This window comes from Osmia bicornis, unplaced genomic scaffold (genome assembly GCF_907164935.1).
Source record: "Osmia bicornis bicornis unplaced genomic scaffold, iOsmBic2.1, whole genome shotgun sequence".
In the NCBI taxonomy this organism is placed as follows: Eukaryota; Metazoa; Arthropoda; class Insecta; order Hymenoptera; family Megachilidae; genus Osmia; species Osmia bicornis.
The window spans coordinates 1,106,745-1,132,006 of record NW_025791124.1 but is presented as its reverse complement, the minus strand read 5'-3'; the positions used below and the strand labels follow the sequence as shown (position 1 = coordinate 1,132,006).

The 25,262-nt window shown below is 40.1% G+C and overlaps 1 protein-coding gene across 1 annotated transcript; it reads left to right on the top strand.

The window, feature by feature from the left end:
* Window positions 1-18,379: 18,379 nt before the first annotated feature.
* Window positions 18,380-24,625, top strand: LOC123988783. The gene is made up of 4 exons (XM_046289528.1): window positions 18,380-18,445; window positions 18,916-19,279; window positions 19,410-20,383; window positions 21,011-24,625. The coding sequence occupies exons 1-4, from the start codon at window positions 18,380-18,382 to the stop codon at window positions 24,623-24,625; spliced, it is 5,019 nt and encodes a 1,672-aa protein (XP_046145484.1).
* The last annotated feature ends 637 nt before the right edge of the window (window positions 24,626-25,262 follow it).

Genomic DNA, 25,262 nt, shown 5'->3' with positions numbered 1-25,262 from the left:
ACACACGCCGGTGTATTGGTACTGCATTTTTTTTAACAGCTATTCATATCCGCTGTACACACGCCGGTGTATTGGTATTGCATTCTTTTTGTAACAGCTCTTCATATCCCCTGCACACACGCCGGTGTATTCGTATTGCATGGTGTCCTTTACTGTGTACTTGTACATGGTCCTCCTGTCTTTATATACGATGGTTCTCTAATCGGCTGGTGCCGATTGAATCTACTATCTATGATTTCTGGCAACATGCAGTCCTTATAAAACTTCTTCAGTTTTTCCTCCATCTCTGTTGCCCAGAATGTATCATATCTTGGTACTTTGACAATTTTTATTCCTTTCGGCGTCCATAAACAGAATAGAGCACATTGTCTATTCGTTATGTGCAACTGCCCTTGCACTTGATAATAGTAGTGATGAATTTTGTTCATTTCATCACCCCGGAAAATACGCCGGAAAGTTGCTCTATTGCTTCAGCAGGCGATAAATCCTTCGCCGATTCTGGACATTTTACTTCAACGATGATATCATCGTCTACAATGCCGTCAGGAGTTGCACCTAAGTAAGGCACAACGACATCGATGAAGAGGCCACATGGTCGAATATGAATTTCTAATTCGTCTTCTACTTGCCTCAAGGCATTTGCCTCGTTCTCTCTTCTGTATTCGAGGGAACGTAAATTTGGTATTTGCGGATACATTATACTCTTCACAGTATTTGCCCGCGGTGTATCTTTTCGTAATCTGCATATCTTCCCGAAATTTGATGCGGTTAATAATTTTCTCCTGTAAGCTATCCACTTTTCGCGTTTCGCTTGATCGCGAGTTTCCGCTTCAATCGTGTGCCGCATCGTCTGCCACTCATGGAGTATACCCATATGCCTTTCATACTCGGAAGAGTATACAGTCTCTTCCATATCTGGTTTTGCTGCACTGGGGCCGTAATCCTGGTCGTACGATTGTTTCAGATTTCTGAAGGAGGATGCTTCCGCTTCTTTTTTATATTTAGATGCCATTTCTGCTGCACGCTTCCGACGTTCTTCCATCTTTCTTACGATGTTTGTCGGCTCTTTATTCATTGCTATACTCAATTTACTAAACGTCTCTTTAGTGTTAAATTGGACGACAGCAGCGGAGACTCTACCCTGATACGATCCTCCTCGTCCAAAGTTTATCCTTTTTCCTACGATGAATTTGGCAATTATATTATTAAAGCTTTCTACAGCATTATTATTTAAAGCGTACAATAAACTTTCAGCTTGAGCGAAGAGTGGCTGCATCGCTTCTTCAATGCTTTGATATATACCACCTTGCTTCAATCATGGAACATAATTTACTCTGTTCGGGTCAGAATACTTGTTGCAAAAATATGCTAACTTCTGACACTCCTTGTGTTCACCGAAAACATGACTCGGTACATTTTTCATGTCTTCCTTCAAATTTTTTATTTGATCGACTAGTCTGATTTTTTCTTTGAATCGGTATTCTGCAGCTTTCTTTATTCCAGTATGTAACCGCAGAGCATTGTCCTTTACGACAGCTCTTAGCTCTTTGTAGCGGCCTTTTGCTACGATGTCGTTTATTTTTCTACTGAAATTCCGTAGCAGGTGATTGGTGCATTCTATTTTTCGTATATGCACCATATACTCTTTATATGGATCATTGTCCAATATTTTCTTGTACACGCTGCTATCGCCATCGGCAACTAATACAGAATATACTAGTCCATGCATTTCTATGCTGTATTTGAATCCTTCGACGATAGTAGCACTTTCCATCCCGGTTGAACTTTGCTGACGACCCCAGTTTTTGAAACAGCGATGTTCGCGCGCTGCTTCTTTCTTTTTTGCTGCTGTTTGGCAAATCATACAAAATTTATTTTTCACGCTGATATACAGCACTTTTTTCGTATGATATCCCACGATGGCTCCTACGCCAGAAAGAGAATTGTAGTCTCCTCTGCGGTATAATCTTTTCATCCAGCTGCCATCTGCGACAACTGGAATCCATGGTATATTATAGCCTGCAAGCACATCGCCTCTTGCAATAGCCAATTCTCTTTCCTCTTTTCCAGCTTCTTCCATTTCTTGTTGTGCGGCCACTTCGAAGCCATCGATTATGTCATCCTGACATTTCTCGTACATGCTTTTTGTCATGCAAAATATGTTCACGCCAGAGAGTAATTCCTCCAGTTGATTATATCCGTCGCCCGTAACCATTGTTGCAGAAACAGCGGCATGGTTAATATCCATAGTGCCATCATTCTTTCGAAGACACGGAATTTGTCCTACGTAATTGCACATTCGGCACTGTACATCATACGTTTTTTCTAAGCCATATTTTTGACATCCAATTATTTCGAAATGTTGAATGCCACAGCCAATAGGTGAATGATTTGCAAGATTTTTTATTTCTTCGAATATATATGCAAAATCAGCAAAATCTATTCCTTCCGAAATTGGTTCTTTTGACTGTTGTGGTTCGGCTTTCTCTACCACCTAATTTCTTTCTTCGTCTTCATCGGTGGTATTCAATTGATCTTCTCCTGTATAGAAATCTCCTTCCTGTACAATTTCTTCGATACTTTCCATTTCTTCAATATGTTCTATGTTTTCTTCATATATTTTCTTCGTAAGAAAATCGTCCGCAGCAGATGTAGTTTCTTTGGAGGTACCTGCACAGGTACCTGCTTCCGCCGCGGTACCTTCACTTACCGTGAGGCATGCTGCCTTTGTCAATTGTTGCCTGCAAGGAAAATGTGAGTAATCAGTACAGTATTGCCTCGAAATAAGCAACTCGCTCGGGATCGAAAAGTTGTTTATTACGGAGCAGGTATGCTGTACCGTTTGACTTTGTTCTCGAAACGGGACGATAGAGAACACGAGAAACGAGTGAGAGATCGGAGGTAGCGGCAAACCATAAAGTGATCGGCCGAGCAGCGATGTTATTTCTTGAAAAGAGATAGAATATAACATGTTCTCTCATTTTGGCACTAATTGTAAATTGGCTTCCGAATGAACGTAAAATCACACGAATGAAACACATCAGAATCGCTAATGCCAGAATAAGAAAGGATTATATATATTGTAGATAATAATTATACCTAAATTCAGATTCTTGTTATAAATTTTAATTACGATTTGATTTTACAAGAATTGCTACTGTGGGAATTGTTTGGTTTGCCACTCGCTCTAAATCTGATCGCTCTGTCCTTTATAATTGCCGGTTGCTACACGCGCTTCTCTCTCATTCTCCCACTCATTCTCTCTCGCTCTTTCCTCATCGAATCTATCATTCGCTCTGTTTGAAAATACATGTGATCACTCATTCAGTGTTTCATATTCACGCACGTTCTCTCTCTCTCTCTCCCTCTCTCTCGGGCTGAAGTCTCGGTTCGAGAACGATACAGTAAAACCGGGATATGTATATGCAACAGAAATTGGAACCCAAGCATTTCGTTTATAGAATCGAAATGTCGAATGCGGGTTACGGGCGACGCCAGCCAAGCGTGAACGTAGAAAGGGACAGACAGTAGAGGAGAGAGAGAGGTCAAAGAATTGAAAGCGAGGAGCCGAAACGTATCGGTGTGACTAATACTAATTTAATTATAAAACTTTTTTATTTTTGACTTTTTTTAAATACAATTTTTACTAGCGCATTGGTGAGATTTTTCTGATTAAAATGATACCGAACACGATATAGTTTGAATTATATTTATTTATTTATTTATTCAGAATATGCTTTTTCCTATTGAAAATTAAAGTAATCTACCAGCTAACAATAATAATAGAATAATAATAAAATAAATAAGCAATAATAATAGAATAAAGAACATCGAATCGACACCTCGGCTGCATATAAACGATGTGTGCGGACGCAGAATCGACACCTTGCTTGGATATTATATGTGCAATGTTTTGATTCGATCTCTCTGGTTCTTCGCCAACTTTTAACATCAATTTTAGCAAGTAATTACAATTCAAACTATATCGTGTTTGGTATCATTTTAATGAGAAAAATCTCACCAATGCGGTAGTAACAATTTTATTTAAAAAAAGTCAAAAATAAAAAAGTTTTATAATTAAATTAGTATTAGTCACACCGATATGTTTGGGCTCCTCGCTTTGAATTCTTGGACCTCTCTCTCTCCTCTACTGTCTGTCCCTTTCTACGTTCACGCTTGCCTGGAACCGCAGGTAAACATAGAATCGACACCTCGACTGCAATGTTTGGATCGCAACTCTCCCTTGCATTTATTGTGCTTTTACTGCACATAATAATAAGAAAAACATGCAGTAGAAAAGAAAAGCAGGCATAGTAAAAGAAGATCCAGTAAAATCTCAATTACTGCATTTTGCTCAGGATTGAATGCGATTTGTAATATTTACGGAGAAACAAAATACAATGCGAACTCTAATACATACAGTACACGTTTCTCGAGCGAGTTCAGCTCGCCTTTGATGTGACAGCCGCGAATCGAGGCAACGTACGGGGATAGAATCGCGTACTGGAATAGAATCGAGCCAGTCTATTTTTGACCCGTTTTCTTTTCACACATACATATCTGCACAATCGTCTCCGCTACTCGCAAGCTGACGCAGACACAAGCAGGCATGTCTCTGCTGCGATTCACGGCTGTATGCCTTTACAAGCACACGTGCAGTTGACCGCTCGGAAAAGATTTCTTTTCAATCCTTGAAAAAGTCCAGGTTTGCGAAGTGTTCGATTGCAGAAAAAGTTTGGGAAACCTTGTTTTAGAATATCTCTTCAACGAGAGGCTGCAGGGTGGTATTTCATTTTATGGCAAGTTGTAAACTAATGAAGAAACGAAGGGGTCCGATAAACACGTGTTCGCCTTTCCCGAGGTAAACCCTGCTTGACCGCGCCGGTGACAGAAAGCAGACCTATTCAATTGTTAGAAACATTTTCTAAGCAGTTTTTCGAACTATTCACAATTGACTAGTCAGTTTTGTACACGAGTTTAGGAGGTCATGGGAACGTTTCGGACAATATTATGATGACACTATAGTATTTTGTTAGTGAAACAATATTTTTATGAAACATGTTTAGAAAATATGATGTAGTATAGAAAAAAAATATATACTGATCGAATTGAGTATCCTCCTCTTTTTCGAAGTCGGATAAAAAATATAATTACTTTTCTTACGTCCGGATAAATATTTCTGGTACGCAGGAATGTATGAAAGATTTGACGATCGATATTGCTACGAAATGGGATCGAACGTTCTACGACGACATGCACGTTCTTTTTTTCCCATTCAATGTGATCAAGATCTGGGTTACGTTTATTTATTTTAAACGAAGTCAACCGTACACATCGGTGGGGATATCCCAGACCTCCGAGCGAGCAGCCGCGAACTATCCAAAGTATATACGGAACCGAGTAATAATAAATGTTATAAAACAATTACGGGAATTTGAACTTTCATTTCCCCGGATTCAGGACAATAGCGACAAATTGAAATACCATCCTGTGACACCTCAATAAAAAAATATACTTCGAAATTTAAAAATATTCAAATTGTAAATAGGATTGTAGGATATGTATAGCTATATAATTCGTCGCGCGGTATTCTTACAAAAAACTGACTTGACCTTAACATCGCGTCTAGTATCTCATTCATAAAGAAACGTACTATTATCAAACAGAAATATATTAAACAATTTTCACTTGTTGCAATAATTCGTAAATAATAAAAGATTAAAAAGGGGACAGTGTTACACCTATTTAGTAAATTTTATCATCGTCTCTCGGTTCGAAATCTAATTTGTACGACGTAGGTTCAGCGAACAGTATTCTTCGATCCTCGCGGTTACTTTGTCGCTATCAATGGATCGTAAAAGAGAAGGATACAACGAGGGCCGTAGCAGCCGAGAAATAAAGCCAGCGGGTAGTAGAGCGAGAATAAAGGTTCCATACACAACTGCATATGCGAGGCTGCACGAAATGTCTGTTATAATTCAATTAGTAAATATCATGAACTAGTGAATGTCATCCGCCTTACGATAGTCGAATTTAAATATATAACCGAAGCTAATACATCAATAATATTCATTTGTAATTGAGTTTTTCTTGGAGTCTTGTATATGCAGTTCTGAACGGAGCCTTTACGTTCCCCCGATCCTTATTTCTAAACAGCGGATAAGTGGCCAGCGGATAGCAACCAATCCTGACTCAAAACGTATAGAGTTTGAAATAAATTTTATGCCATTTTTCAAATGAAAACAAAATGCTACATTAGTGTTGTATAAATATATGTAAAGAAGAAAAGAGAAATAAGTATTCACAAATGTATAACATTTATTTAAATAAATTTAAAATTTCTACATTTCGTTTCATCGGTACAAAAGTTATAGTGTTACGCCCCGGCGGAAATTTTGAAATTTATCCGCCTTGCGTCCCTTATCAAGCCCTTTGGGGTTCCGAGGATTTCTCATGTAAGGGTCGTGAGGTGGGTGTTTCACTTTTCCGCCAATCTTTTTATTCCTCCTCTACCTTGTACATCCTTGACAAGCCTTTCGAGGTTCCGAGGATTTCTCATGCAGGGGTGTGCAAGGAAGAGTTTGAGTTTAATTCTTTTCTATTTTTGACTTCTTCTATTGCTTTCTCTTCTTTATTCTATTCTACCCTGGAATCGTGTATCTTGTCAAGCCCTTGGGTTCCGAGAATTTCTCATGCGAGGTACACGAGGAAAGGTTATTTCTGTTTCCTTCTTTACAATAGTTTACGTGACCCTCCTTGAAACTATCGTCGCCAACCATAGATATATAAGACAGTTTACAATCGGGTAACGCACAAAAACTCGCGTTAGCTCGTAAGAGAGAGAGAGAGCCGTTAGCACAACACCAGCGCTACGCAGTTATCCAGTGCTTCGCATTCCGGGAATTTCCCTTGTTAACTGCGTAGAAACGGGAAAACCGTAATAACTTCCTTGTCGAGGAAACTCTTTCCCTCTCATTTGCACAAAGCGTCAGCCGGTCCAATCAGGATCATTATTACCTGACTGAATGATGGTGTGAAAAGAATGGATGGATGAATATGAATTTAAACGACGAAACTAAAATAAATGAGAACCTTTACAAAGCCTAACGTCGCGAACGTTCGACCGCCGTTCGAAAATCAAGGGTCGTTCGAAGCAATAAACATCATTGTATTCGAAATTCTAAGAACTACCTAGCGACAACGACGAATTTTGAACAAAGGAATGTTCCGGTAGAAATGTTTAAATTCATCGCTAACGAAATGTCGATTCCACCGAAATAGTTATGCGAAAGATTGTAAATGAATGCATAATCGGCATTGCGATCATCGTAAATGCATCGTCCGCTTTTACGCTGATAAGATCTTATTATAAATCAGGAAAGATAAATAATTCTGATCCTGCTAAGGAAAAATAAATGGATAACGGCTTCAATTGTTAAATTATATATCTCGATTTCAAGATCATTCGTGTTTTGGTCAAATTAATAGTATTATTTAACAGTTCAACATTTGGATATTCGAATTAAAGCAATAACTGATAAATTAGCAATAATACATTTGAAGGAAATACTGCGTAGTTTCTAGAAAACCGTTGAAACTATCATGGCGACGTGTTAGAAAGAAAAAGGAACACCAAAGAAAGGGGATGAGGAATCTTCGTCTAGCTCGCGCGTCTTAACCAATCACCGGGCACGCGACACTTCCGAGCGCGTGCCACGATTCGTCAATCTGTCCCCTCCAAGGACGATGATCGCGCGACGGGCCCTTCGCCCGTCGATCTCGCGCAAATTTCGACACTCTTGATCGATCAATCGTCGAGGTACGTGATCTTGAGCCCGTGTGTCCGAGAGACAGAGTTATTCGGAACTTCGCGATATTTTCTCTGCGGTAAAGTCCTCCGCGTAGCGAGGCAGAGTGCCGTGCGAGTTAAAATAATCAGAATTCTGAATAAGGACTCATAGACGCGCACGTTAAATTTTCCTTCTACCTAAATTTCTATCTTTCTTTCTCGTTTTAAATCGTTTGCTCGCGTAATCAATCGTATTTGCTTCATGCCGCGTAATTAAATATTTATTTGCTCTTTCCCTGTTCGTAATCGCTTGTCTCTCGTCGACGTACTCGTCCGTTTAATTCATTTTCCGACGCGACAAGTGCAGTGATCGATATTTTACCGTTCTTTGGTGTTCCAGATTAACCAGCGAATACTATATAGAAATCTACAAGCAAATTTATTATCTTGTAATAACTAAACAGCGTTTCGGTAAGTCGATTCTGTACCATTTTTGAACACGACGACAATTTACTGGCAAAACGGGCGATCTGTCCAGCCCTTCTTGGGTTCCGAGAATTCCTCCGGTCAGATCGTTCCAACGTTTGAGGTATCGATAAAAACGTTCAATTATTATCGTGCTGCGATTTCGTTTTCTATAATTTCTGTCATTCTTTTATTAAATCAAAGGGACATCCTAGTCCTGCTCTTTCGAGGGTGCCGAGAGTATCTCTGGCTAGGGTGTATCCTCACGGCGGAAATACGCCAAATTTCGAATTAATACAGAGGAAAACGGGATTGCAACAATCATCTCCCGCGATCGTTATAAAAATCGTAAACCTCCAAGTGTGATCTCAGCGCGCGCATATCATTATATTTTTATATTTTTATATATTATATTTTTGTTACTTTTACGAATCATCTTTACCCTTGTTAACAAATGCGTATAAAACTGGTATCCTCAATAACGAGTTTCAAAATTAGAACATCTTCAATTTTTGGCTTTCCATGTTCTGTTAATTTCTTGATTATTATTCATAATTAAACCAGTTTCACTAGTTAAACAGTTTCAAATTTATTTCAAACACACCAAACACATTTCTTTTAGTTATACACGCCTACCATTACATACAGATTCAAGGAGGGACCCGTACGGGACCTAAAGCGCTGAACGAACCCAAACGAAAGATCAAAAGTTCAAATTCTAAATTCTAACATCTTAATAATTATCTTTCGTCTTTTAATTTGTCGAGAGCGCTAACCCGCTCGAGACTGGTGGCAGCGATACCAACCATCGCGCTCAGAATAGGGTAAAAAGTATAGGAAATTGCCTTTCAATTTTCTAGTTGAAATAGCAGTCTTTCCTTCCTAGTTTATTTCTTAATTATCCTTTTTACGTTGCGCCGTCGCACGCGCAACGTAACAATAGGGACGTACTACTCAGATTTTTCCCATAAAAGTAAGTCAAAACACAGTATAAATTGCATTATTAATTAATTAAATAAAAATGATGAACGTAGAAATGGGAAAACAATGACTGAAGCAATAGTGCTCAAGTAATGACATGTGCTCAAGTAAAACATAACTTACCTTTGTTGCCACTTCTTATTTTTGGACAAACGTTTTGTACATAAATTAGGCTTGTTCCTGTTTGTATTGCCTTTCAAATACCGTTTGTCTGTATCTGCGCCTTCCTTTTTTTTTCCATACCAATGGAATTATTGCACGTCGCACACACTTATCACACACTTCTTACAAATTACGCAGAAATGAAACAAATCACAAATTATGAATGTTCCATATATAAAAACTCGATTGCCTTCTGCGTCTTTGCCGTAGTGCGAACGACGAAAAACTGATCAGCTTTCGTTCTCACTGCATTAGATGCAGATCTTGAGAGGCTGAACGAAAGATAAGGAGAAAAGGACAGGTACAGTCACTCACAGTGAAAATCGTCCACCCGCAACGGGGCGTATATTAGTATAAATAAAATAATAAATACAAAAAGAATACAACGATTGCGCATATGAAATTATTCTACATAAATAACTACATAATATAATGTAAAAGCAAAAGATTCTGTGGAATAATAATGTAGATATGGCATTGCAAATAGAATCATGTCCGAAATGAACGTCACAGTGAAAATCGTCCACCTACTACAACGTTTGATAAATTGCAATAGTTATTTTATTTTGTAATTTTTATTGAGTGATTCTTATAGATTTTTGTGTGCTGAAGAAAACTATTGCAATTACCCTGTGCGTATACTTTTGACGTATCAAGGACGTTATTAGGGAACAATTCATATTTCGTTCTACAGTTATCCTTTCCCACTTCCCTAACGGCGAAGAAACACCCCGCAAGTATGCGCGGGCACGCCGCACGTTTTCATATCTTTGCGCATCTGAAATTTCACGCGGGCCGCTGACGTATCCCTCTGTCATTGGTGCAAGTGAAATACAAAATATTAAGTGAGTGAGAAAGATAGTTTGGGCCTTGTCCACTTTTGAGGGTAGCAAAAGTTCGATCGTCAGAAAAAAAGTGACCGTCAAGAAGTGAACATTGTAAGTACTTTTTCGCTTACTACTCCTGTCTTTTTCACTATATGTGCCGGTAATATGAAAGTGGTCTAATTCAAAATTTTCCGTTTATTACATTTCACTTATTTTTTTCATCATTTTAGTGCATTTTGAAATCGGTTGCATTTCTTGTTAAAAATTCTTTTATCTTTTATCGTATCATGAATTGGGTGATGGATACACATTGTTGATGTAGCGAATTTATTACGTATTACATCAACATGATACATAATAAACATACAGTTCAATTTATTTCTTTTTTTTAATGTCGATTGACGCCACTTTCATAATAACCGAAACACGTCTACATTTTACTTTCCACCTAAGACGGTATTTAGACATATTGCGGGTGAAGTTTCATTATCGTCACCGTATTGTTATAATTTTGTGTGCGAAATGTATTGTGCCAACTGTGACTGTTTGAGTGTCCGCGGGTTATTTATGTTACGTCCCACCTTACGGGTGGTTCTTGCTCTGTTACTCTGATCTTTGGGTTCTGCCGATTTAAACGCTAAAGCGTACCTTGACCTTCCTTGCGGGTAATAAAGGATGCAGGATAGGGCGTTTAGTAATTGTTGATACGTGTATGGGTTTTCAATAATATATATATTCTCGTTTGTCGTTACATACCCTTCGCTGACTTCAGGTGTTGTACGTCACTCGTTCGTTCTTGTATTCACTCACAGTTCATTCACTCGAGAGGTCTCGTTTTACGCTATGTTCGCGGTTCGGACGTTACACTAGACTCGCGGCGCGTGGCTACGACTCGACCTTGGAGATACAAGCGGTTGGTGGTGGTCCTGCACAGCTCACGGGTGCACTCCTGGACTTGGTCCAATTATGAATCTGCTATCTCAGATTGCGGCGATACACTCGTGTTGAACCGTCGGCCGAGCACGTCGTCGATGATCTTCCTGGTTTCGAGTAGCCTTGAACGCGGATCTACTGCGGGTCACGAACGGACAGAACTTCGGTCTCTGCTTGACGCTATCACGGAACTGGCGTACTTGCGTTGCACCGATAACTTATACTCCCAAAAGGGGAGTAGGTCACGCTCTTTGCTTGCGAAAGCCTGCAAGCAAAGGGTTTTCGCCATCGCATTCCGCAAGTTCCCTGATTTCGTATCGCGGTCGTCGCTAAGCGAGAAAACGCTGATGGTTTGCGGATTCCAAAGCAAGACCTCATTGGAATGGCGAAAGACGTGAATGGGTTATAACTAGGGACGTAACACCCCCCACGCTAGACACAAAATGCTCTCGCGAGGGCATTTTGTGTAAGGTGTTTTCGTCGTTCGCCACCCTCATTTGCTCAATCATACATTTTCATGCACTCACAAAGTATATATATAATAGTGAAAAATTTACAATAAAAAGTGGCTGTTCAAAATATAAAAGTAAAAAGGTGCCGAAGAGAATACAATGGTGCGCAGCTGTTGAAAATATAAAGAAAAGAAATATGTGTATAAAGTGTCGAAGATATGTACAGGTTTTGTGTTATTGTTCTTACGTATGAAGTGGAAAAAATTGTGCGGGAAGTGGCAACAGGGCACCCCCCCCCCGCCCCCACGTTAGACAGTCGATAATTTTGAAATAGATGCCGAGTGAAAATTTATATGACCATAAAAGGCTTGATTTTGAAATGCCGTGTCTATGAATACGCTGAGTTAGATATTCCACGGTGGCTATTGAAAAATTGTCGACGTAAAATACAAACGTTGCTATGCTCCTGGTAAACCTGGTGGGGAGTTTGTGGTATATATAGTGATCGGTCGAGTTGTATTCCTTACTTGAGTGAAAAGAAAAGGCAGCCTTTAAGTATCTTCCAATATGTATGCATATAATTGTACGGAACTATTTCCGCCTATGCGCGAGCTATTCCGCACTTGGGTAAGTTTTTCCTCTATTTTTTTTTTTTTTTAAATATGTATTTTTTTTGTCGTTTTAGTGCACCGACGGGACTTATGTAATCCACCCAGGATGTATGAACATAAAATACCGGGAGGCCGTCCGTCAGCACCGGAAGGAGTATCGGCGGTATCTGGTAGATTTGTGGGATTGGGATGAGGACCGCCTGTTGAACATTGCGCCCCTTTTTCAATAAAATGTATTGATTCAAGTTCAATGTAACAATATATAGCTTATCCAGATTTGTCTCTTTGCTCATTCCAATCCTGTTGTTCCGTTCCTTAGTTTTAATAGAAAAGGATTCATTTTTTCTCGAAACCGGGGTTCGTTGTTCCATTTGGTATTTGTGTTTCTGGTAATTCTGCTATCTGCAGATCTGATGGATCCGTTGTTGGGGTGACGGTCGGTTGGCTTTGCATTTCGATATCTTTTGGCGTGAATTGGTGACATTTGGGTTGGCTGCTGCTCTCTGCTCGCTTTTTGTAGTGTCGGTATCCTATTGCCGCTATTATTATCATAAGGACAACACTTATGGCTGATAATGAACCGTAGGTAGTGTAGGCTGTGTGGGCTAGAGCACGATGGTGCTGTGCTATATCCTGCGCTTGATTGTCTACTTCTTGTAAGGTTAAAAGGTTGTCTGGATCTATGTTGATGGGTGTGAATTTTGGTTGGTTTTCTTGGTTTTTTGTCAGTATTTGTATGTGATGTGGGGTTAGGTCTGGGATGAGGTTGGATATATTTAGGCCGAAACTTGGTTTGAACGAGTAATTATATTTCTGGGTTTTTATTCCGGATGCCATTATTCTGACGTGGTCAATGATTGCTTCGCAATGGCTTTGTAGCTGTATTATTCCTGCGCCTTGGATTTGTTCGTAGCCAGCCGATCTTTTATTGCACCTTATTTGGATTTCTTCTTTGTGTTTCATTGAAAATAGCCAGGTATTTGGAGCTTCTAGCCTCGTGATTTGTATGTTATTCGCTGGGGCCGCTTTCACAGTGCACTGCTTCCACTGTAGGTGTTCTGGACGCAAGATGAGATCAATTTCACAGATATGACTTTGCTCGTAGTTTTGGAGCGGGAGCGTGATTTCACAGAGGAATCTTCCATTAGGGTTTTTACAGGTTTTGAGGTAAGTTCTGTCAGGGGAGAAAAAGGTAGTGGTTGTTTGATCTATTGCGAGGAAGTTTGTTTGTGGTTGGATCATTAAAGGGGTGGAAGTATTTGCATTAAGTTGTTGGAAAGAGGGGCAGGGATAGAGGTGGTATAGTTCATAGGAATTTGGTTCTAGGAGAGGAAAGTCTATCGTGATGATTACTCTTCCCTTTGCGTATACAGCACTCATTGTTGTCGTGCCCTGAAGTTGCTCCGATCTCAACTCTTCCATTGAGAGCGGGAATTCCAGATTTGTTGAAGTTTGGATGGCCTTGCATGCTGTGATTAATTGGTTCGGTGATAGGATCATTGGATGTAACATTCCCAGTTTTGCGAACATTACGGCGTCAGTTATGGTGGATAGCGTAAGTACGTATTCGTCGGTTTGACGGATTAGTCTGGTTCCCAAGGAGGAGATAGCTAGTTCTAATTCTAGTTGATCTTCTCGTTTGCTAATTTCTGATGTTTTATAAAGCATGTGCTCGATTCTAGTGTTCATAGTTGTTGCCGATTTAGAAAGAATATTCAGCGTATCATAAGCTTTACGGAATTCGGATTTAATTACGTATGTTTGATTATGAATTAAGGACGTTATTTGCTTTTGGTCGTTATAAATTTTATTGTTTGCGCAGATAAAAATAAGTGCACGACAGATTTAGAAAAGAAAAACATGAAAGGAAAACGTTTATTCTATTTAACACAAACATATAGATGTATATAAAGAAATTACACAAAGGTACTCCCGTGATTGTTTACCCGTCATGGTAGTTGGATTTCAACTGAACTGAACCTATGCCCGGTGTTTACACTTTTATACCCCAGACGTTAGAATGTTCGAGAGAGTACACGACAAATACAAATTTTGAATATTCCTAACACCTCCCCTCAAAATTTACGTATTTATTATGTATTTTGCACATCACTCATCCCAATGTTCATCACACACTTATCATGTTTGGGTCCGCTTAACCCCTTCGTCAGCATATCTGCTGGCATCTGCTGGCATCTGCTCGCTACATAAGTACTGGATATCAATCCTTTTATTCTGATATTCATCGCGTATTTTATGATATTTTAGAGCGAGGTGTTTAGTGCGCGGATGGAAAGCATGGTTCTTCACCAGTTCAATCGCGCTTTGATTATCGCTGAAAATTCTCACACATTCAGTTTCAACATTCAAACTATTTAAAATTTCGCGTAAATAAATTGCTTCCTTAGTAGCTTCACTCAAAGCTATATATTCAGATTCTGTTGTCGACTGGGCGACGACGCGTTGTTTACGCGCTTCCCAGCTGATCGGTGCGCCTGCCAATATGAATGCAAAACCAGTGTAAGACTTGTAATCTATAACATTACCTCCCCAGTCCGCGTCTGCTACACCAAACAAGGATAAACCTGTCTTTTCGTACTTTAATCCGTAATCTAGTGTCCCTTTAAGATAACGTAACACCCGTTTGGCTGCACTCCAGTGCGTAACATTGTAATTTTTATTAAATTGACTCAAATAATTGACAGTAAATGCAATGTCTGGCCTAGTTGTCACCGCTAGATACAACAATGCTCCTATCAATGATTGATAAGGGTACATTCTCATTTCACGTTCATTCACATTTTCTGGCTTCGTTAGTTTAAGATTCACTTCACTCGGTGTTATCGCGGGTTTACAATTTTCCATGTTAAAGCGTTTTAAAATGTCTTCGGTATAAGATCGTTGTTTTAAATAGACACATTTGTCATTATTTCGCGAAAACTCGATACCTAGACAACGATTTACTTTTCCCAAATCTTTAATCTCACAAGACTCTGACAATGACACTTTTATTTCTTGCAACCATTCGTCATCATCCGACGCAATTAACAAATCATCTACATAGACAGTAATTAGCATACATTTTTCATTTTTCATGCATATAAATAAACAAGAGTCTTGTGGCGAAGGATTAAATCCTAGTGTGCGCAGTTTATTCACTAACTTTTTGTACCATTGAAGTCCTGATTGTCGTAACCCATACAACGCTTTCTTCAATACACATACGCACTCACTGTTTCGCTGCATGCTATTTAGCCAACGTTTTGCTGTCTCTTTTATTTTACTGTCATTCACTGTTTTTCCACTAGAGCCCACTGGCTCATTTTTGACGATTTTCTCTGTCACTTCACGTAACTGCTCAGGTACACTCATGTAGACACTTTCTTCAAGGTCTCCGTTAAGGTAAGCTGTCACCACGTCCATCTGATGAATTTCCAGCCCCATCTCCGCTGATAATGCTGCTAGAAGCCGTATTGACGTTGATCGTGCGACTGGCGAGTATGTCTCGTAAAAATCTTCTCCAGGCCTCTGTGAACACCCTTTTGCAACAAGGCGTACTTTTTTTTGTTGTGTTTTGCCATCAATTTTTGTACAAAAAACGAATCGACTCCCAATGACTTTTCGATTCTTTGGGCGATCAACTATCTCCCAAGTGATATTTTTGATTTGCGCAAGGAACTCATCTTCTAATGCGCGTATCCAATCATTGGCCTCCTCCATCTTGCTCGCTTGCGCCCATGTAGTAGAACCTGATATTATTGTTAAGTTCGCGTTTTCAAAAACATCGTCTTCAAATTCCTCGTCGTCGACGTGATCCTCCCCTTCTCCTAAGGATTCGTTTTCACTTTCATACGCATTTCCTTCCTCTGTAGCTGAGTGGTACTGTTTTCGTGGTCTTCCCACTTGACCCGTGCGTACGAATTTTGGACGACCTCTTCCGCGCTTAGCCGGTTGAACTAGATTTTCCCACGGCACTGTAGCTCTTCTCTTTCTATTCAGCGGTAGTCTCGACTCTATAGGTGTGTCGCCGGTGTTTACTAACTTTGGCGCACTTTTGTTGACATCTCCTGTCAGTTCGACACGAGTTGTATCGTCGCTGCCTTCTTCATCGAATATTTCAGTATATTCGCGTTGAAATCCAGAGTAGCTTAAAAACTTCACATCTCTACTTTCTACAGTCTTACGTAGCTCTGGCACGTATATGCGATATGCCTTAGATGTTTTTGAGTAGCCCAGAAAAATTCCTGCTCTCGATCTCGAATCGAACTTTCCTTTGTTTTGCTCTTTATTTAGCACAAACACCTTTGTACCGAAGACTTGCAGGTAACCTAAGGTGGGGGTTTTCCCCGTCCACACTGTGTAAGGTATGCCGCCTTTTAACGCACTTGTCGAGCATCTATTTCGCGTATAGTTAGCATTGTATATCGCTTCCGCCCAAAAACGTGGTGGTACTCCCGCCTGTCTCATCATGCAGCGTGCCATTTCCACCAGCGTCCTGTTTTTTCTTTCAGCAATGCCATTTTGCTGTGGCGTATGCGGCGTTGTTAGACGTCTTTTGATGCCTTGCTCTTGTAAAAATAGGTCAAACTCGCGATTGCAATACTCCTTGCCGTTATCAGATTGTAGCGCCTTTATTTTGCGTCCAGTATAGTTCTCAACTTCATTTTTATACTGTTTGAACACATTTAACACTTCACCTTTGCTTTTCACAAAGTAAACTTCACACCAGCGCGATTTGTCATCGATAAATGTGACAAAGTATCGCATGCCAGAGACCGATGCGTGTCTCATAGGCCCACAAACATCACTGTGGACTATTTCTAACAGGTTTCGCGTACGGTTTTCTTCAGCTTTGTTAAATGGTAGTCGTGTCTGTTTTTCGCGAATACATATTTCACACTCTGACAATTTTTCATTGTCGTTGATTTTAAGACCGTGTACGAGTCTTAGTTTAATATCACGTTCGTTGAGATGGCCTAACTTCTCATGCCAAATATCGATGTCTGTCTTACTCGAAACTGTATTTTTCGCGCAATTTTCACCTTTTCTCACAAAGTATAAGTCCCCGCGACGATCTGCACGTAGAAAAACTTCACTGTTTTTAGTCACAATCGCGTAATTTTTGCGGAAAGTCACATCGAAACCATGATCAGTGGCCTTAGACACTGATAATAAATTTGTGCGCAAATCTGACACATACAACACTTTTTCAAAGTTGATTTCACGATTACCGTTGACGTCCACCATCAACCGGACGTTTCCCGTTCCTGTGATGCGCGTACTCTCATGATTCGCCAACGTTAACTCAGAGTTTGTGTGTGTGAATTCTTCAAAACTATCCCTTTCATTACACATGTGACTGGTGCTTCCACTGTCAAGACACCAGTCACTGCTCGGCATGGCGTACATGACCTCTTCGGATGTACTCAGCATCGTATTTTGTTTGTGTGATTGATTTTTTGAACTTGCAACTTCGCTGTCCTCTGAACGTAGAGAGTTTGATTTTGATTTTACTGGCTGCTTCGCCCTGCACTCCCTCGCTATATGGCCTTCCTTCTCGCACCTATGACATTTGACTCTTCGTCTTGGCGGTTGGCTTTGGTCAGGTCGTCTGAATTTGTTATTGTTTTGATTGCTTGGTCCTTGGTAACTTGTGTTCGATCTTCTCGAATATAACGCGCCTTGGGAATGCTCTCCGTCTAGTTTTTGCCCTTGAAGACGTTCATGTAGTCTAACTTTCAGCGCATCCAATGTAGGCAATTTTTCTTGCGATTCTATAGACTCCTTGAACATTGCAAAGGATTCCGGCAAGCTGTGCATTAATAACGTTACCAACATCTCATCAGGAACATTTATTCCAATATCGCTTAATTTTGCAGCTGTATCGCAAAACTCGGTGACATGTTTTCTCAAATCGTCACCTTCGTGCATTTTCATGGTTACGCATTTTGTTACTGCGTAACAAAGACCAATAAAGAAAATCCAAATAAATTGCTAGGGTCTATCTCTATGGTAGACTACAAAAGAGAGAAACACAAATTAATAAAAGCCGCTAAGCGACAAGGCCCAAAAAGCAGGTAACCGGGCCGCACGGTCCAAGAATATAGCTAATTCTCGACCGTAAGAATAGACAAAGGCAAGGGCTATTTGCGCTGAAACATGGACGTTCCCAAATTAGTTTATTATCACCAGCAGCGTCAGGAAAACACTACCTGGTGTCTAACGGTACTCCACGCGGAGTTTGCCAAAAGTCAAGTCCAAATCCCAAGAAAATCAGCCAATAGAATTGTACAAATACACACCCCCTCTCCCAAACAACCAGCCAATCACCACCGTCCGAAGAAAAAGTAACCATATATAAGCAATGTAAAACAAACACCATGAACACAATTCTCAAGACATTATACGTAGACATCACTCGTCGTCGAACATTAGTTCATCTGTAATTGCAAAATATATATATAACGTATAGTACTACCACTGTGTATTCATCATCCATCCTTCAACTACTCATACGCCGTTAAGTCTGCGTATGAAGTGAGCATTCCACGAAAGGTCTTCTTTCATCTGAACTACTATCATTGCTCACGCCGCAACATGGTCCTTCGAGCCGGATGTTGAACGACATAGTGAAGTGAAATCGGTACAAGTGACATTGAAACGAAATCAATTGATAAACACTTTGCATAAAACAGCACGATATTGTTCGTGAAATACATAAAGTGAGACAGGACGTATTAACAACCCTTCTCACCAATCACCACAACGCCACGACGTACATCCAAGTCGAGCGTAAGGCAACAGCGAAGACATCCCATAGAGCGGAGTCATCGGACGAACGAGTCAATCATCATTCCATTTGGATACCACCCTGGTGGACAAGTCCCGTTTGGACAACACCCACGCAAGGAAACAAAGTCATCAACCTTCCCGATGCCAAGCATCGGACGACTAACATCGCTGCATATCCCGTTGGAGAGCAGTCATCTCAGCATCATCCAGAATCATTGAATACGAAGACAACATTCAACCCAAAGGAGAGCTGCAAGGTCAACATACGTGAGTCAGAGAATCTCCACTTCCTTGTATCAATTTCTCCATATACACCTATTTTGATTCTATTTCAATTAAGTAGTATCATTAATTCAGTTCGCAATGTCTGCAATAAAGTTAAAATCATTTATCAAAGCCCGCGGAGTAAACAAGGCAAATGTATCACGCCTAATTAAACATTTGAATGAACATGCACAATTAAGTCTAGAAGCATTAGAGACACGTAAAGGTAAATTAGAAGAATACTATCAAGCCTTTACAAAGGTACAATCCGAAATTGAAGATCTTGCAGAAGAAGTGTCGCTTGATGCAGATCAAGATTTAGAACGGGAACAATTTGATGAAATTTACTATGAATGCTCTGATCTAATTAGTCACAAACTTCGCGAGTTACATCCGATTAATAATCAGTCTACGGCTGACATCAGTCAGGCTACATCAACTGCGAGTAATTCAAAGGTCATTATTCAACAAAATACATTATTACCCAAGATTGAAATTCGTCCATTTGACGGTAATCCCATTGAGTGGCACAGCTTCCATGACACGTTTCAGTCATTGGTACACACTGATGCTCAAATTCCCGCGGTTCAGAAGTTTTACTTATTAAAAAATTCACTTCGCGGTAGCGTAGCCACAATAATCGAATCTTTGAATGCGTCCGAAGAAAACTATTTGGTAGCTTGGGAAATGCTCAAACAACGATGCGATAAACCCCGGCAAATAATACAAACACACATCAAACTGCTTTTAGAATTGCCCGAGATTAGTAAAGATTCACCTCTTGGTCTGCGAACACTAAAAGAAAAGGCATTAATGCATGTTAATGCATTAAAGGCTCTTCAAGTACCAGTAGATAGTTGGGATGCCATTTTAATCTACATTATTATTCAAAAACTCGATAAAGCAACGCGACGAACTTGGGAACGGTCTCTTGATAATGCTCAAATGCCAAAATTCAATGAACTAATTGCCTTTTTAAATAAACAAGAGCGGGGAGATGAAATTGAAGAATGTAGCACCGCGAAATATAAGTACAACAATCCTACAATCACTAATAGAGGCACAAATCGAATAGAGAAGCTATCGGGAGCTCGCGGACAGGCGTACGTAAGTGCCCAAAAGCGATCTGAATGCGTGTTTTGTCAGGCAGACCACAATATCTATGCATGTCCGGAATTTATGCAATTAAAGCCGCGCGAGCGTAGTAACGCAGCCAGAGACAAGCGACTATGCATAAACTGTTTACGCAATAATCATAATACAAGTAAATGTCTTGCGTCTGGCTGCAAAAAATGCAATCGAAAGCACAATACGTTGCTACATTTTGAGGATATTTGTACCCAACGTAGTAACGTAGAACAACGGCCTCCTGCTAATAACTTAATTCCGTCTAATTCTGTTGAGTCAGTAAAAAAGAGCTATGCGGTAACATATGATTCTGAAGTTTTGTTAGGGACAGCACGTGTCAAAATATTAGATCGACTAAACAAAACGCGCGAGTGTAGAGTATTATTAGACGGGTGTTCACAATGCAATTTTATCTCGGAAAAATTAGCGAATGAACTTCAACTAAAAAAGCAAACAATCAACTTGCCGTTTGCGGGACTTGGACAATTAACCACGCGAGCTGAATATAAGGTGAAGACGACAATTAGGTCTCGGATCAACGACTTTGAGTCGCAGGTAGAATTTGTGGCACTCCCCACAATTACGGGTGTACTACCTTCGCGGCAGGTAAACAGACGGGCTCTTACAATCCCTCATAATATAACTTTAGCGGATCCTGAATTCGATAAACCGGCAGAAATCGACGCGTTGATCGGAACAACATTGTTTTATAAATTACTCAGCATCGGGCAAATTAGCCTATCCAATAATGCAAACGCAGTATTACAAAAAACCTTGTTAGGATGGATTGTTGCTGGTGAGGTCGGCAACCCCGAAAGGGTAGCGATAACTAAGTCGTGCCATTTAATAACCGCAGTAGACAAACAATTGACGCGATTCTGGGAGGTGGAAGAGGTACCAACAAACAAGCACCTTTCAAACGAAGAATTAACATGTGAAAGATTCTACGTTGATTCTACTATTCGTGGATCTGATGGAAGATATACTGTACGTCTACCATTCAATGATCAAAAAGGGATGTTGGGCGATTCTTATAAAATGGCGCTGCGTAGGTTCTATTCATTGGAACAAAAATTGGCGAAAGATAGAATACTCAAGCAACAATATTCAGAATTTTTACGGGAATATCATGATCTCGGACACATGAAAGAAATTACTCGGGACAACGTCAAATTTGAAGGCTACTATATACCACATCACGCGGTGGTAAAGGAGGCAAACTTATCAACTAAGGTGCGGGTAGTCTTTGATGCATCAGCCAAAAGTACGACAAATATCGCGTTAAATGATACATTAATGGTTGGTCCCACCATTCAACGGGAATTAGTATTCACAATAATGAAATTCCGACTACACAATGTCGTACTTGCAGCTGACGTGCAAAAAATGTATCGACAAGTCAAGGTCAATAATTATGATGCGGTCTATCAAAAGATTTTATGGCGAGATAATGAGCATGACGCTCTGCGCGTATTTAAATTAACCACGGTTACACAAGGTACGGCACCAGCACCATTTTTAGCGACCAGAACACTACAACAATTAGCAGAAGACGAGAGCAAACACTTTCCATTAGCAGCTGTTAGTTTAAAAAACGATTTTTATGTCGATGACTTGCTCACCGGCACATCTTCGGTTGAAAGGGCGGTAGAATTAAAAAATCAATTAATTAAGCTATTAAGGCGCGGAGGATTCGAATTTCATAAATGGGCATCGAATAAACATGAACTAGCGGTAGAGTCCAACAACGATAATCATGTGCAAAATGTTTGTTTAAACACTAACGATCAAACTAGAAAATTATTAGGAATTTATTGGGACTCGATCGAGGATACGATAATGTATGTCATTAAACCATTTGATAAGGATGAGCGCCCCACAAAACGGTCTATACTCTCACAAATTGCTCATTTGTTTGACCCGCTAGGATTATTAGGACCAGTGATTATTCTAGCAAAACTCATAATGCAGGAATTGTGGAAGGCTAATCTAAACTGGGACGAATCAATACCACAATCACTACACAAAAAATGGACAAATCTTAAAGAAGCATTACCAACTCTTAGTCAATTCAAGGTAGTACGGCAAATCGCGTTAGCTGATGTCGTTAGTTACCAGTTGCATGGCTTTTGCGACGCCAGTGAACAAGCGTATGGCGCGTGTATTTATTTACGTTCAATAGATAAGTTCAACAAATGTTCAGTGCAGTTAGTTTGTGCAAAATCTCGAGTTGCTCCAGTCAAAACAATAACCGTTCCGCGATTAGAATTGTGCGCGGCACATTTGTTAACAAAATTGTTAAAAGCCGTGTCTGAAGCATTGCAGATTAGTTATGACAAAATTAAACTATGGTCGGATTCCACAATCACACTTCATTGGATTAAAGCATCTCCTCATACTCTAAAAACATTCGTTGCAAACCGAGTAGCGGAAATCCAAGCAAACAGCAATCCTGATGACTGGAACCATATAGCTACGGATGAAAATCCCGCTGACTATATCTCTCGTGGTCAAGCTCCCGTCAAATTCTTATCCAACACGCATTGGTTGCATGGACCTGCGTGGCTTTCGCAAGATGAAAGTAGATGGAACATCAAGGAGTTATCGTCTATAACGGTCCCTGATCAACGAATTACAACAACCCTTACGGTTACCGGACAAGTTACTGAGAGTCCAGGGCGAGCAGAGCAAGACAACACAGAAGGCAATGATACATTCGAGCGATTTTCATCCATTCATAAATTAAATCGGTTCGTTGCTCTTTGTCGTAGAGCCATCGCAAATAGAAAATTAGAAAACAAGGTAAAGGGGAACTATTCGGTAGAAGAGTTACAGAACGCACATCATCAAATTATTAGAGTAGTACAACAAAAATCTTTTTCGCGAGATATACAACGATTAAAGGAGGGACGGGAAGTGCATCCAAAGAGTGAACTTCTATGTTTAACTCCGTTTTTAGATGTTGATGGTATTATACGGGTGGGAGGTAGACTTACACATGCAGCAATTAGTTACTCACGAAAATACCCAATTGTACTGCCACGAAATCATCACATAACAAAATTGATAATATCAAAGGAGCACATAAGAAATTGGCACGCAGGCATGCAGGCTACGTTAAATTCAGTTAGGAACAATTATTGGCCAATTGACGGTAAAAATAGCACTAGACACATTATTCGTAAATGCATACGCTGTCATAGGGTGAACCCCAAGCTACCAATATACGTAATGGGTGACCTGCCCAAGAATCGAGTTATACAATCGCGTCCATTTGAATGCGTAGGACTTGACTATTGTGGTCCGTTCTTGTTGAAAGAGAAGAAGTTTCGAAATAAGGGAAAATTGAAAGCGTACGTAGCAATATTTGTATGTTTTGCAACTAGAGCTGTTCACATGGAACTTGTGACAGATCTGACGACTGATACGTGTTTGGAAGCTGTCAAACGTTTTTGTGCTAGGAGGGGAAAGCCCAATCATATATATTCCGATAATGCCACCAACTTCGTCGGTGCTAAAAACGAAATTTTAAAGATCAGAGCATTCTTTCTATCGGAAGAAAATCAATCAACATTAACACACAGTCTCTTGAATGATGAAATTAATTGGCACTTCATTCCACCCCGCTCTCCTCATTTCGGAGGCTTGTGGGAAGCGGCTGTCAAGTCATTTAAACAACACTTATATCGCACTGTGGGTGATGCAATGTTCACATATGAACAATTTAATACATTCATAATTGAAATAGAATCAATATTGAACTCCAGACCCTTAACATCCATTTCCAGTGATCCCAATGACCTCACTGCCTTAACTCCAGCACACTTCCTAATTGGAGGATCTCTTATTAACATACCGGAAATCGACCTGCGGAGTGTGCCAACCAATAGACTGTCAATATGGCAGCACATACATAAGCTGAAGCAGCATTTCTGGCAACGATGGCACAAAGAGTATTTAAATGAATTACGTACTCGAAAGAAGTGGCACCTAGGAAATGGCACAGAAATCACTGTCGGCAAGATGGTGACCATAAAAGAAGACAACCTTCCACCGATGCATTGGAGCATCGGGCGCATCATCGCGGTCCATTCAGGAACAGACAATGTAGTGCGTGTCGCGACGGTAAAAACACCAACAGGAGTGTATAAGCGTTCTATTACCAAACTCGCGCCACTACCAATAGACAATCCAACAGACAATGCGTCGATACTACCATAAGTGATAATTATAAACAGCTATATCATAGGTACTACTTAATTAAGCGTTATACAAATCAAGCGGACTTAGTCATACTTAGGCTAGAAAAGGACATGTTAATCTATAGGTCATGTGCAAGTTACATAGAGGAAGGGTTAGGTCATAGTTAAAGACACAATGTAAGCCCATTAGCGAAACTGATATTTTTTTTACCTTTTGTAGTACATAGGCCAAATATTCACAATTAATAGTCAGTTAGAATGAACAATAATTGTAATCAATTTCATTGAACGCAGTCGTTCAAGGCGGGCGGCATGTTACTGCGTAACAAAGACCAATAAAGAAAATCCAAATAAATTGCTAGGGTCTATCTCTATGGTAGACTACAAAAGAGAGAAACACAAATTAATAAAAGCCGCTAAGCGACAAGGCCCAAAAAGCAGGTAACCGGGCCGCACGGTCCAAGAATATAGCTAATTCTCGACCGTAAGAATAGACAAAGGCAAGGGCTATTTGCGCTGAAACATAGACGTTCCCAAATTAGTTTATTATCACCAGCAGCGTCAGGAAAACACTACCTGGTGTCTAACGGTACTCCACGCGGAGTTTGCCAAAAGTCAAGTCCAAATCCCAAGAAAATCAGCCAATAGAATTGTAC